Genomic DNA, 14,812 nt, shown 5'->3' with positions numbered 1-14,812 from the left:
TTAATTGATTAATAAACTGGTTATTTACTCAAATTACATTGGTAAACAAATTGATACCAAACAAATAAATAAACTTGAGTTAAAGAAGGATGCAAAATATGAAGGAGTTTTTTAAGGGACAGAGCTCAGAATCATTGGTGTAGTGGAGTGGTATTTCTGTGGGAACTACATTCCCACTGCTTTATCGAATAGTCCTTTACATTAATCCTGTATGTCAGTCAGTTCTTAGACGATGGTGAGCGTCCCCTTCCACACTGATAATTAATGTTATAAAAATGTATGTAAAAATATAGGAATTAAATGTAAAAGTCAACATTGACTACATCACTGGGTAGCATAACGTCAGAAAATAAGAGTCCAAACTTACAAATATTTATCCTATTGTAGGACTTATCAGAGTAGGTTCAAGAGATTTATGGATTGTAGAAAGGATGTAGTTAGAGTCAAGAGTATGATGACCTATATATAAATGGGTCAGACAACTTTAACCAAGGCAAAGCTCATCAATTACTAAATACTCATAATTAAGCTGGAAAAATGAATCTGGTCAATGCTGTCAACAACTTTACAGTTTCTTTACTCATAACAATTGAAAATCTCGTACGGTACAAAGAAAACTGTCCTATGTCTAAAAGCCATTTTGTGGTTCCAATTTAGCCTTTTGCAAATGGTGGAACTAACATGCATTTTAGAACCAAAACAGAGTTCATGTGATTGGCAAACCTACTATAAGTTAAAAGTATCTAGCTAGACATTTGTCAGCTAAAAGTGACAATATCCACTTTTTAGGCTACTTGGGAAGCAACATGCTTTGGGACTTTCCAAAATGAATTAAATACTCTCGGTGACATTTAAAAGTAACTTCTTCCTGTTTTCATCACCTTTTGAGAAACTACAAAATTTTATTTTTTTAAATCACAACTTTTACAGCATTGAAGCTTGGATAACAAACCAGCCTGAGAGCTACCATCCAATTCCCTCTAGCATTTTGCTATCAGACCTTAGAGATGTAAATTTTCAATAAAATCCTTCCTTCCCTCAACTCCAGCAGACCTGTCAAACAAGCTGATTTTAAAAATGGACACAACTGATTTGGTATAGCTAAAGAACTTGATCAATCTTACTTATTTCAATTAGAATGTGTTTGAGATTAAACTACTGTAAAAATCTTTGTTCTTTCATTGAACTAATGGCAAAACACCCTGTCGTTGATATTTACAATCTAATTAAATCCTCTTTCCTTTTGCGTCTCCTTAACTAAGCAAAGACTGGAAAAAATATCAGGGAAACAGGTTAAAAACAGTAGAACCCCTCATATCCGGCCTTGGTTTTACCGGTCCTCTGTTTATCCGGCCCCTTCCAGGAAGCCAATATCAACATTTTTTTTCTCACAGCTTACAGACGTTTTTGTCTTTGTGACTGTTCAATCATAAAATAAATTGTTCTCATTATTTATCTGTTTGTTTATACATTTATTTGCTGAGTCACTATACTTAGTTGAGCTAGTAGGCCTTACCTCTGATGAGTTGGTTGATTATTTCCAAAGTGGGGTTAGTACAGTACAGTATGAGTACATTAATTTTTGTATTTCACAAAATGGTTATGAATGTTGAGTAAAAATGCATGTACCATTTAAGTCCTAATGATCTTTAAGTACAATTTATTGTCACTTTTACCTCCATTTAATAGGTTTTGTTACCTGGAATCATAATATTTGTACATTCATTACTTAATGACTTTAACCTACAAATATTTTCTTTCTTTTTACAAACATGTTTATTTTTCTAAAAATGATCCCATGACAGAATTAAATTATACTTTTGATTGCATATATTGATTACCTATTATTATTAGGTATGAATTATCATTTTCACAGTAGGTTGGTTTATCCGGCCAAATCGTCATCCGGCCAAATCGTCATCCGGTCAGGGGCTTGGTCCCGTGGTGGCCGGATATGAGGGGTTCTACTGTATTTTTGGGAATGCAAAGATGGTTTCGTCTTCAAACATGAAACCCAAAATATTTATCTACTAGAATGTTTAGGGACTATGCTTTCCAAATGAGATATCCATCCTCATACTTGCAACAAGTGGCATAGTAGAGCAAAACCGTGTGGGAATCCACTGCTTTTTCCAAAGAACCCATTATTGATAGGTGACCTACCCATGGTGAGGGTCCCCTATGACTACAATACTTCTTACAGCCTGGAACAATTTGGCAACATTAAAATAGCATAGTTGAGGTTAAGATGTTTGATGGGTGTCAAAGGTCAGTCATTAAGTGTCCACAGTTGATGTTTGCCCTCTTCAGCTCTTATCAGCAGTTGTATCTGCCATCTGGCCTTGTGATAGTATATCAGATCGCAACAGTCACTCGGGCCTTAACCATGTGAGTAACACATCACTGTTTACATTTGAGGCTTAGGCCTACTGATTAGGGTAAGATGTTTTTTGTCAAAGTATGAACACAAAAGTCATGATTACATTGGTATAGAGTTTCAAATTGATTTCCAAATAAATATTTTATCTACATATGTTTTTTCAGTACATATAACCAGGAATTCATTTAGGAACTCCCAAATATTAAAACAATTCTCAACTGTTTGAGAATCGAATCACTTTGATTTTAAAATTCTTGAGTGAGTGCAAATATTTGGTCCTAACAACTTGGATCCAGCACAAAATCCTACTAATATTAAAAATGAGAAAGTTTGGATGTATGTATGTTTGTGACAAGTAAACGCGAAAAATACTGGTCGGATTGGGCTGAAATTTGGCATGATGATAGCTCACATTCCCGATTAACATATAGGCATATTCTTTTTTCAAAAATCCTTTCCGGCTCCAACCCAGTGGCTCTGCAGTTTCCCATGTTAACCTTATGAGTATTCATATTTAAAGGAAATTAAAGAAACTTAGCCAGCTGTTTCAACTAAAAGAGTTGGTTCTATGATATGCAAAAGCATTAAAAAGATACAAGATTTACCAACAGGGTGCAGCACTATTATTTTTTTTCATTATTTATAAACATAGCTAATTTCAACTAAGCAGCAACAAAAAACTGTGATACGCAATGAGAACTGTCAAAGTAGTGTTTACAGTTTTTTACAGTTTTTTTTTTATTTCATGAATAATTTGTGATATTTTGCGAATTTTTAATAATTTATCTTTCTCTATTGTGTAAGTGAAGTGGTAGAACATAATAGCTATGGTAGATGTGTAATACTTTTGTAATTCTATAGCATACCGTAAATTTTAGGAAGCTAATTTTCTCAAACCGTGTCTTTCTCACGCAAACGCAAAGATCGAGTATAACTGCAATAAGCATTTTATACTTATATGCCAACCCCGTACAAAGGACGGGTACTCTGCTAGTCCTAAATAAAATAAGACAATAATAGGTTGTTTTTTTTTTACATACCTACGTCAAATAGTCTAACGATTAAAATTGCACATCAGCTTACATGTTTTGTTGCATAGACAACATGTTATAAATAAATAAATAAATAAAAATGTCTTTATTCAGCGTTTCTCTGGTGAGCAGTTTGTTCAAAGCTTGCAACTTGTCAAAAACACAATTAAAACACGGACGACACAGAACACAAAAATCATTAAAATGGTACGAATACACAACAAACATTTATGTACAAATGCACAAATGGTGTTCGTACCGTTTTAATGTTTTTTGTGTTTTTGTCGTCCGTTTTTTAATTGTGTTTGACGAGTTGCAGGCTTTGAAAAATTTGTCTGCGCAACAAAACATGTAAGCTGATGTGCAATATTAATCGTTGGACTATTTGACGGAGGTATGTAAAAACCTATTATTGTCTTAACAATATAGTTCAGGGGCCAGAAACACTAATTTTGACTAAATAGAATAACAATAACTAAAACAAAAGTTTTGATTAAGTTGAAGACTTGAACTGAAGATAAGAGACCATAAATTTTAACTTTTTTTACAAGTAATTGTACATTGTCTTATCTTATTTTAATAATTTACAATCCCTGCATTCTAAGATTTATGGATTTCAAACAAGTGGTATAAAAATAATAATGTTCTTCAAATCCCCTCAGCTGTCACCCTTAACAATTTGACGTTGAGAAGACATTTAAATTGCAAATCTTTTAAAAGCCACCCAAGGTAAATGATATTGGAAACCAACCCCCCTCCTCTTCCGATCAGAATGACTCTTGAAAATGTAAACTTAATATCCAGCGTGATGATTGATATCTACAAATTTGTTTTTATCATTTAATTTTAGCTAACTAATGCTTAATAGGTATATCAATATTTTATACTTAGGATTTGTTAATTGAAGGTTCATGATTATGTATTGTTGATTCTAAATAAGATTGAAATCATTTTTAATTAGGTTTCTTAGAAAATTTTCACTTGAAAAAAATACATCCAATACAATAAAATATGTTTTAATGTAGCCTACCGTGAATATCCATAGGAAGTCCCAAGGAAACCCCCAAAATGCATTTGTTTGTGTGGGATAATATGTGTAATATCCTAGAGTCCTAGGGTCATTCTCAAATCCTGGGATCTCTGTGGGATGTGTGGGAAATGGTCAGGATATCCTGGAAATTTCCTGTGCTCCAGAAAAAAAATTAAAATGCTCTAGAATTGCAGAAAGAAACACATAGATTTTTGGAGCTACTAGCTTCAGTAGTAGAGTATTTCCATGAGTTATACCTTTGACTATTAATACAACAAAATTCTATAACTAATATTTACATTAAATAAAATACAAAACTTTGTGGTTTTAGCTTACAATAAAAGGAAAATAATACATTGATTAATTAGAAGACTATAATACACGTTTACCATTATGGTGAGTAAAGGATCTCTGAGAATGGACAGATAGTCCCCTGTCAAATGTACATATACAGGCTCCCGTGTGCTCCTTAATGAGGCAGGTGTGGGAGTAGTCTTAATCTCTTCGTTTGACCTTGGAGGAATACAATTTCGATGGTGGCACTCTTGAAAATGGTGCGTTTGAACGCTGTAGGAAAAAAACAAAATGGCCGCCGTCGCAAACTTCTTTTCTTACTTATATCAGTAACCGTTAGAGTTATGAAAGAATTGTTGATACCAAAATGTAGCTATTTTAAATCTGCACAAAAAAGATGATTAAAGTTTTTATGTAGGATACACCATTCTTTCATAAAACATAATTTTATATTTTTCATAAATAAATTAATCAGGGTGGAAGTAAGGTCCCCCCAGGACAGTTAATTATTTCAAAAAGAAATAAAGAGTGTTTCAGTAAAGCGTAACGGGCTATGCAGATCCAGATTCTATGTGCAAAAATAAGTCGAAAATTTATTATAACATTTTTTCGATTTCGGCTTAGTTTAGCCGTAATCCGCAATTTTGTATTTTTTGAAAATATATCATAATTCAAAAACTCTTGGAGATATTTTTATGAAACTTGGTATAATCTTTCAGTCTACAACTATAAACATTCTCCGAAAAAATCCTTGATCAGGCTCATCGAATTTCAAAATGGCGGCCATTAAAATTTTTTAAAGTCAAATTCCATGAAAACCAGCAATTAAAACCAAATTTTGAAACGCAGTATTGTAAACTCCTTTTTATTACAAATCGAACGACACTTTATTTGCGAAAATCGGATAATAAATAAAAAAGTTATGTAACTTTTATTATGTTTTTGTCACTAGTTTCTATGGAATTTAACTTTGTGATTTCAAAATGACTGCCATTTTGATAATTACTATTAATAATAAAAGTAACATAACTTTTTTATTTATTATCCGATTTTTGCAAATAAAGTGTCATTCTATTTGTAATAAAAAGGACTTTAAGTAATGTGTTACAAAATTTTGTTTTAATAGCGGGTTTTCATAGAATTTTACTTTAAACATTTAAATGGCGGCCATTTTGTTTTTTACCCACAGCGTTCAAACGCACCATTTTCAAGAGTGCCACCATCGAAATTGTATTTCTCCAAGGTCAAACGAAGAGATTAAGACTACTCCCACACCTGCCTCATCAAAGAGCACACGGGTGTACATTTGACAGTGGACTAAGAACTAGATATTTTATTCTGTTACAGTTGTTGTCAGTTTTCGTATAAAAATCAATGTAGTTGAATACGCCTAGTTTCTGATATCTATATCGTCTTGTACTGTATGCCACATCAACCACAAATAAAATTTAAGGAGAAAATGTAGTTCTAGTCATTTTGTAAGAGGCTCATCAAGAAAAATTTTGGTAATCATACAAAATTGCCGGTCCATACATGAGATGTCTACTTCATTAACTTATCCACAAGTCAATGGTATGATGTAATACTTTAAACTAAGTCATACACCTTTTGGTGTAACGAAGGGCTTTCATATTCTAAATAGATGTTCAACATAGATGTAAATAACATCCTGGTTACCTATTAGCTTGTAAACAAGTAGCTAGTGGTACTTAGCTTAACTTCAGTTCTCAGTTAACCTCCATTAGACCACAAATCGTTATCATGTTTTTAAAAATCCCTGGAATGGTTTAAGATAAGAAAAAAATGTTTCATGTTTAATGTAAATAGAGCAAGGTACTCTAAATTTTGTTTTTGCATTTTTCAATTCTAATAAGTAGCACAAGGTCTAATAACGTTTACATTTTAGATTTTCAATAATCCAAGGAATTTATTACAATAGATTCTCACTTGTTGAAAAATTACTATAACATTTGAAATTACATTAATTTTTTAGACCAATCTGTGTGTAGTGGAAGAACAGAAACTGAAAATGACACTTGTACCTTCAACTCCGAGCGAGAAAGCAACTTTGAGGCAATATTTGGCGGCAATCACTGGTAATGTATTTCTTGTAATGTCAAAACTTTAGTATACATCATAAGTAAGAAACATAGTATACACAATGCTTAGTGTTTTAATTTGTACCTTAACTTTTACGGGATTATTCAATTTCTTCTATATTCTTCATTGAGTGTCTGGTAGCAAAATCATAAGCTCGGAAAATTCTTTTTTCGTTTTCTAGATATGTGGATCTAGAGTTTTAGGTCGGTTCCAATCCACTACATCATTATCTTGTAGCTAAAAGTCATTGGCAAGTGACACCCTTAACTGTGATCCTAGACGTAATACTCTATATGAAAGGGACACAATTCTGGTGTATCAATTTAAGTAAGAGTTAATCCTCATGTAGCTCCTTTGTTAACAGTGATCAGTCCTCTCTTCCCACAATATCATATTTATGAAAATCACAAGTATCAAGGACAGTATAGGACTTAGGACTTAGGAAAATTATAAACTGCCGCTGACTATTCTCAGGTTTGAACCGGTTAACTTCTGATGATGAGGTGATCATTTAGCCCTTTCTCTAATCAGCTGTAAAGGACAGTCTGTGCCCTTACCCCTAGATGATCCATGCCCTCTAGCAAATTAAGATCATAATAAAAACCAAACCATCTCCATACTTGAATACCCTGATGGTGATAAAATTAAATTCTGTCAAAAAACTTAAACAAATAAGTAAATTTTAATGAGCTAAGCAAAAAGTTAAAGTTTAGTAACAATAATGTAACATTTAACAAATCAAACAAACTAATGTGTGGTGTTTGCCAGTTGTTTGTGGTTTTGTTAGTTTATGTCATGACATGTTTCACGAACAGATGAGAATCAAGTAAATGTTTCAATCTCCTGATGAACTGAGTGCGCTTACGGTAAAGTTTCGCCTGCTCGGGACACATGTGCCGGCTAAACGTCTGTCTCAAACTTTTCTACTAAATTACTTCCATGTGCTGTATAATGTTTAACGAAGGAACATTTACATATTATAAAATGCAGTCTGCTTAGATAATAATAATTACTCGCACATTACTATGTTAATAGAGTTTAATTTTAGTTATTAAAAAATAATAATTTCATATCAGATTGGTTATGAACAAATATTTAAATGGTTTAGAGGTAAATGAAATGTTGTTCAATGTTCAATTTCACCTTTTTGATTGAAATAAAATATGTTCTGTGGCTTGTGTAGTAATTAACAAAATAATATAATTTGTATATTTTTTCAAATGAGACGTTTAGATGGCTCATTGCCCTGCCTAGAGTATCCGTCGTCTCCTTTATCACTAGACTATGAAATAATAATAGACCTACTTTAATTCTTATATTGTTTTACTAGTGACACTTGGGATGATGGTGGTTGGAGAGACGTTTGGATGGCCCTCCCCCACCTTGCCCCTCCTAGAGGACCCGTCGGCCCCGCTACACCTTGATCACTCCCAGATGGCATGGGTCGTGTCTTTACTCTACATGGGGAATCTCCTCAGTCCCATACCCACTGGTTGGCTTATGGACCGTTTTGGGCGTAAGAGGTGCCTCATTTATGATAAAAGATATTTTAAAATGTTTTGATCCTATACAATTTTGACCAATTAAATATAATGAGCCATTTGAATGAGTAGGTGTCAGAATTTTAGAAATATTAAAAGTCCTTCAACCCTAGCGGCCATCTTGGATGATTTCAAACAGCTGCTGAGGAGTTAATTATCATCCAAAAATATTTGTTCAAACACCAAAGTGAATATAATTGAAATATCTAGGACACTGTGAGATTAAAAATTTTGTTTGTCCAAGGGTGTCCATGGAAGCCAACGATAATCTTGGATTTGTCCGCCATTAGAGCAATGTTAATTTAAAACAGCCGCTGAAGAGTTCCTAACATCTTAAAATATTTTTTCAAATACTGAAGTGTTTGTTATTTAAATATCTAGTGGACTGTGAGATTAGAATTTTTCTTTGTAGTTTTTGAATTGTTTTATGAGTTAAACTGTTTAGGCTCCAACGACTCTTAATACTGATGTATGTTTAAGTACCGTACAGTAATGTGAATAGGTGAAATGAAAATAGGTAATTTTCAGAACAGATTGTTTGATAAGTTCTACTACTCCTTAGCGATGTGCCTTAGGTACTATAATCTCTTCACAGTGCTGCTATCCTAAACCCTCCCATGTTCCACAGGTCCCTGATTCTCTTGTCAGTGTTGCCACTATCCTCCTGGACTTTGATCCTGCTAGCCAAGCGTCCCCTGCATCTCTACATTGCCCGTCTGCTAGCTGGTTTCTGGATCGGAGTGGTAACAACTATTGCTCCCATCTACATCGGAGAGATCGCTGAACCTAGAATCCGCGGTGCTCTGGGAAATTTCTCCTCACTCATGACCTACGTTGGAGACTTGTTTATTTATTTGGTGAGAATTCATTTTGCGTTGTTTTGCCTTTTAATGTATCAACTAATGAGCTGATAAAGAGAAGGTTATAAATTATGTGCTGAAGAAACAGCTAATTTAAACTAAAAAGCAAAGCTACAATGTTTATGGTTAGGATATGCATAATCTCACTTAATACTGTACTTGTCTTTCAATCATATCTGGATAAAAATATGCCAAGGTCTACAAACACAGATATAGTGAGAAACATGCCCTTCTGCTATACACTCTAAAAAATGGATCTAAAACTTGTTTGAATTCATTAGTCAAAAAATGTCAGTATAGGGACTTAGAATCTCCAAGAAGGTTAATACAGCCTTTGTCAAATCCATTACAACAATGAAGTCCGAACTCACAACAGATGTTGTTCCCAGGTTGGGCCATATGTCTCCTACAGCACGCTCGCCCTTGTCGCAGGCAGTGTGCCGGTGATCTTTCTGTTGACCTTCTCCTGGATGCCAGAGTCCCCCTACTACTTCCTGATGCAGGGAAAGAAGGATGAGGCCCGAGAGTCCCTGCGGTGGCTACGAGGCGACGCAGGGAAAGGCGAACTGGAAACAGAGATAAACAAGATGGAAGAGAACGTGAAAAGTCAGATGCAGAACAAAGGCACAATGATGGACATCTTTGCCACTCATGCCAACAGGAAGGCTTTCTTCATTGTTGAAGTGAGTAGGTTGGTTGTTGTTGAGTTTTATGGTAGGCCCATACATCTTGTGTTACTCTTATGCAATTATGTAATATAGATAGGAGTTAGTTATCACAGTTAACGGGTAGTTTTGATTGTCAAATTGCTCTAATGCTATGAGAGATTATTGCTAACGATTAGTATAAATCGTAAGAATTGTAAATTCACTGTATATGTACTAAGCCAACAGGAAGGCTTTCTTCATTGTTGAAGTGAGTAGGTTGGTTGTTGTTGAGTTTTATGGTAGGCCCATACATCTTGTGTTACTCTTATGCAATTATGTAATATAGATAGGAGTTAGTTATCACAGTTAACGGGTAGTTTTGATTGTCAAATTGCTCTAATGCTATGAGAGATTATTGCTAACGATTAGTATAAATCGTAAGAATTGTAAATTCACTGTATATGTACTAAGTAATAAATAAGTAAATAAATAAGTTTTTACAATGTTATGGAATCTGAAATCTCATCCTGCTCCTAGGTGAGAAAGTATTTTAAACATAACAAGATAAACAAATCCACTTAAAGCAGAAATAAATGTCTTACAGACCACTATTGGTCAAAATGATATACAACAAAATATTGAAGGAAAAGAACAATTAGTATAAATAAGAGGGTAGGCAATCATCCCCCAATCCCTAAAATAACATAAACTGAACATCAAAAAGTGAACTATAAAGAAAACATTGTTCTGACAGTAAAAAAAAATCAATATTTTATTTTGTTTTATTTCAACCAATCAGAAATAGAATGTAAATAAAGAGAATTTGGGTGAACTTTATTTATCTTAACCATGTATCAGAATATTGTTTCTTAAAGCAGTCAGATACTATGGTTCACTAAGTGCTTGGATTTAATTTTTTATATGAGATTTATCCAGTCCTTAAATATTCAGAGGCCAAATTTAGAAAGGCTTTTCAAATGCCAAAGGCACGATTAATTACAAAAACTGCCTTATGATTACAACAAGCCTCTCATTTGTATCAGGTCTTAGCCGTGTGTGTCAAGTTCTCTGGGACTGGTGTGATGATGGCATTCGCTTCAACAACTCTGCCCAAAGATGCCTTCAGCTCCTTCGGTCCCAGTGAGTGTGTCATAGTCCTGGGTATCACCTGGGTCTCTTCAGCCATCTTGTCTATGCAGGTAGTAGATCGGAAACAGACGCATGCGTATTATTTAAATTTAAATGAACTGAATGAGTTTAAATCAGTTGGGGTATGTTGCTAGTACTGTATAGTGTATAGTTGTTATTTTTTTTTTTACTTTTTAAGAGAGTGATCGATTCAATCCTAGACTTTTTTTAAATTGAGAAGTTTGGCACTCTTTCTCCTTGGGGAAAGGCGATTGAGCCTATCCCTTGACAAAAGGAAAAGACCTCTGGCATAATATTTTTGTTTTCAAATAGTCTAGTGTCATAATTGGTTAAAATAGTTCCTATCCAATAGAATAATTCTGTAACAAGCTTTTTCAAAACTAATTAATATTTCTCCATCAAAACTATTCCATTATCTCTATCAAAAAATTCTCTAACAGTAGTAAAATAGTTTAATAACTAGTGCATATTTTACTTTATTTTTACTTTTCCTGTCGCATCACAAGGTAACTAAAGACGTCTAAAGGTAAGTCAGCTAATGAGGAAAAAATATAGGCTACACATCTTTAAAAAGTCGTACCACCCTGTATCCTTTTATAATAAAAAAAAATCAAAAAGTACATGTTCATTTAAAAAAAATGTATTAAAAAAAATTTAAAATAAATTAACTCTATGTTTTTAGACTAGTGACCTTAAAAAAATTATACCCAATGAGGACAAAATATGAACTGTATAACTTGCTTGAAACCAAAATGAATTCAACTGAAGTTCATCCACAAATAAAACTACTGATCAAATTACCAACGCAGTATTTGTTGTCAGCTGGTTGACCGACTGGGGCGTAAGGTGCTGCTCTCTGTATCCTCCTTCGGCTGTGGATGCGCTGTACTGCTAGCTGGTGTCTGGTTCTACCTGGACTCTGCCACCTCCGTGAACGTCCGAGGAGTCAGCTGGGTCCCCTTCACGTGTTTCCTACTACACGCTCTGCTCTACTCCCTTGGACTGGGACCGATCGGCATGGCCATCAAAGGAGAGGTGAGAAATGTATTTACATTTTGAATGCCAATGTCTCAAGGAAAGTTGTATGTTTAAAATATTGATTGCATCAAAGGAGTGCAATTTCATTGATACACTTGTAAAGTCAGATTGATTATTAGTAATTTAGACTTAGGGGCATAGAGGTGGGGGTTGGAGTGCAAGACTTTTCTCTTGGTGGTCTGATATTAATATTGGCTAGATATTGCGAATTACCAATGACTTAACTAAGGGAAAATGTTGTCACCCTATGGTTCTAGCCAACCTTAAAATCTCTAGAAAACCAAAGACAACTTTCATTATATTAAAGAGATAAACCTAAGTTATTTAGTATTGCAGTGTGATTGATTATTATGAACAAAAAGTGACAATACAGAATTTGTGTTTCTAAAGAAAAGTTAACTTAACCGGTGTTAAGGTAAATAAGGTAAATAGGGTAAATGAGGGTAGATAAAATTAAATTATTTGAAAAAAGGGCTATAAGTTCCTGCAATTTTTAATTAAGATTATCATATTGTCTTTTGTTAGTCACCTGATTAGCCACCAGAGTTACTTAAGGTATTCAAAAGTTAAACATTATTGTTAGTTTATTCTAAGATAAGTTGCTGACCATTTCGTACATTTTTTGACAACTACTGTAACAATTTAAATGCAATTTTTTCACATTTAAAACATTTATATTTAGTGTAATGAGAGTAATTGTGTTTGAAAAACATAAAACACACCTTGTCATGTTAAATTTCTTGACCCAACCAGGTTTTGGCAGCCAATATAAAAGCGAACGCCTCTGCCATCACGTCTATCGTTCTCGCTCTGTCCGCTCTGTTCCTCAACCGAGTGTATCTGTTCCTCGCAGACTCCATAGGGATGTATGTCAACTACTGGATATTTGCGGCCGCATGTTTCATTGCATGTGGCTTCACTCTGCTTGTCGTCGTGGAAACTAAGGGGAAGACGTTGCAGGAAATACAGGATGAGTTAGCCAGGAGAAAACCTCAGCCACAAGTAGAAGACGGCCTGTGATTAAAAGCGGAATCTCAATAATGTGTTTCATTTACTTCTCTGAATCAAATATTTGTAGACGGTACCTCGAAGTTGACATTTAATTCCCATGTTAGAGTCATGGCTGGTTTTAGAATGACAAGAACTTAATTCAATTGGCTACTGACAGAGTATGTAAAGTACCTCTTGAACTTAACACAAACTTTTATACTATGACAGAATGTAAAGTACTAACTGTTGTCTGTATGAATAAATATCCCACTAGTTTAAAATGAAAAACTAAAAATATAATTGTAACTGGAACTTTAATAGTATCATTCTCTTAGAGGCTCACCCAACTCTTTTATTAAACAGCTAACTGGCTACATGTTGGGGGGATTATAGCAAATATTTCACTCTGACATAATCCTCAACAATGCAGTCCGACTCTCAACAGATATAGGCCTATGTTAAATCTGATGAATCTCATGAAGATTCAAAATACCATATTCAAGAAATATTTGAATAGCTGCCATTTTTGACTCAGTTGCCCCTTTGAGTTCGGGTTTGTGGCATTGTATTTTACTATCAAAGACCTTTAATTTGATGTACATATCAACCTATAACCTATAACCTTAAAAATTGATTTCTGACTCCTGCCCCCTTGAGAAGGTATTGTATCACTAAATAATTAATTAACATTATTTTTTATCCAGTGACTTTGTTTCAAGTTTTGTAGCTGTATCTTGTAATTTTTTTTGAATATTTAACTACCCCCTGGACTTTTAAAGCGTTAAAGATGGTTGAAAAATTTATATTTTTAAGCTTCTGTAACCATTCACTTTAAATAGATAATTAAGAGGACCATTCTTGTTTAAGATTTTGTGTAAATTATTTTTGTATAGGACGTATTATGTACTAAGAAAATGCATAGTTTCTGAGATATCCAATAAAAACAAAAAAAGTGCAATTTTTCCAACCTCCCCCCCACTGTCCCCCCAAACCCGAGTAAAAATAAATAAGTCATTCTCTTATTCAAGTTTATAACCTAACGTGGTATCCTGTTTTATAAATTGAAGCTAACAGGTAATTTTTTCTTTCGTGCTATTTTGCATAGCTTTCAATTTACTTATGCAATCTATTTTGATTATGGTGTATCATATCAGTTTTTGAATAGTTTGCAATTTCTGTTTTAATTATAAACATAACTGCGGAACTAAAATATCCCCGATTCCAATGGAGAAATACAAACGTTCTGAATCAGTGAGGAGTAAATGGTCTGGAACTGATTTGCTAATGGATCTGCGCTGACCTCAGAATTCTGGCATAGATCATAAATTCCCAGCTTCAATAGCAGGGTATTGATTCTGTTTAAGAAAAAGAATTATAAGCACTTTCTTTCAAACTACCAACTAGATAGCGTAATTAGTCTTATAAATTACTGGAAAGAATTTACAGAGTTAAGACCAGTAGGTAATTGCCTTTCTATAAAAGAAGAGATACAATTTCAGATGTATTTATTCATAATTACAGCTTGATCTCGTTAGGTTAACAAAACCTGCCAGCGAGGTCCAATTAATGGTAAAAAATTATAAATGACATTTTTAAGTTTGTTCTGTTAACAAAAAAGTAAATGTACGTAAAAAATAACTGATTATACTAGCAAGTTTATCATTGTATTCGCTGTAGTTTTATGGAAAACTATCATACAAAATTCATAATTTTCATCCAATAAAATTATTACTTACGAGTTTAACACTCCCA

General features: G+C 33.8%; 1 protein-coding gene across 3 annotated transcripts; it reads left to right on the top strand.

Moving 5' to 3' along the window:
* Positions 1-2,289: 2,289 nt before the first annotated feature.
* On the top strand, positions 2,290-13,279 carry LOC128992147 (facilitated trehalose transporter Tret1-2 homolog). 3 transcript variants are annotated; one of them, XM_054415584.1, is made up of 8 exons: positions 2,290-2,388; positions 6,745-6,831; positions 8,166-8,358; positions 9,005-9,233; positions 9,626-9,919; positions 10,927-11,082; positions 11,855-12,067; positions 12,824-13,278. In XM_054415584.1, exons 2-8 carry the CDS (start codon positions 6,765-6,767, stop codon positions 13,088-13,090), a joined length of 1,419 nt encoding a protein of 472 aa, XP_054271559.1. In that variant the 5' UTR covers positions 2,290-2,388; positions 6,745-6,764; the 3' UTR covers positions 13,091-13,278. The 3 variants fall into 3 exon arrangements, with proteins under 3 accessions (XP_054271559.1, XP_054271558.1, XP_054271557.1); XM_054415583.1 differs by having other exon boundaries at positions 2,307-2,388; positions 6,729-6,831; positions 12,824-13,279; XM_054415582.1 differs by lacking the exon at positions 2,290-2,388 and adding an exon at positions 4,811-4,837 and having other exon boundaries at positions 6,729-6,831.
* The last annotated feature ends 1,533 nt before the right edge of the window (positions 13,280-14,812 follow it).

Source organism: Macrosteles quadrilineatus, unplaced genomic scaffold (genome assembly GCF_028750875.1).
Source record: "Macrosteles quadrilineatus isolate MER2022 unplaced genomic scaffold, UCM_ALF_1.0 Scaffold_4__1_contigs__length_99947679, whole genome shotgun sequence".
NCBI classification, from domain to species: Eukaryota; Metazoa; Arthropoda; class Insecta; order Hemiptera; family Cicadellidae; genus Macrosteles; species Macrosteles quadrilineatus.
Note: the sequence above shows the minus strand (reverse complement) of the source record. Positions and strands in the feature narration are given on the sequence as shown.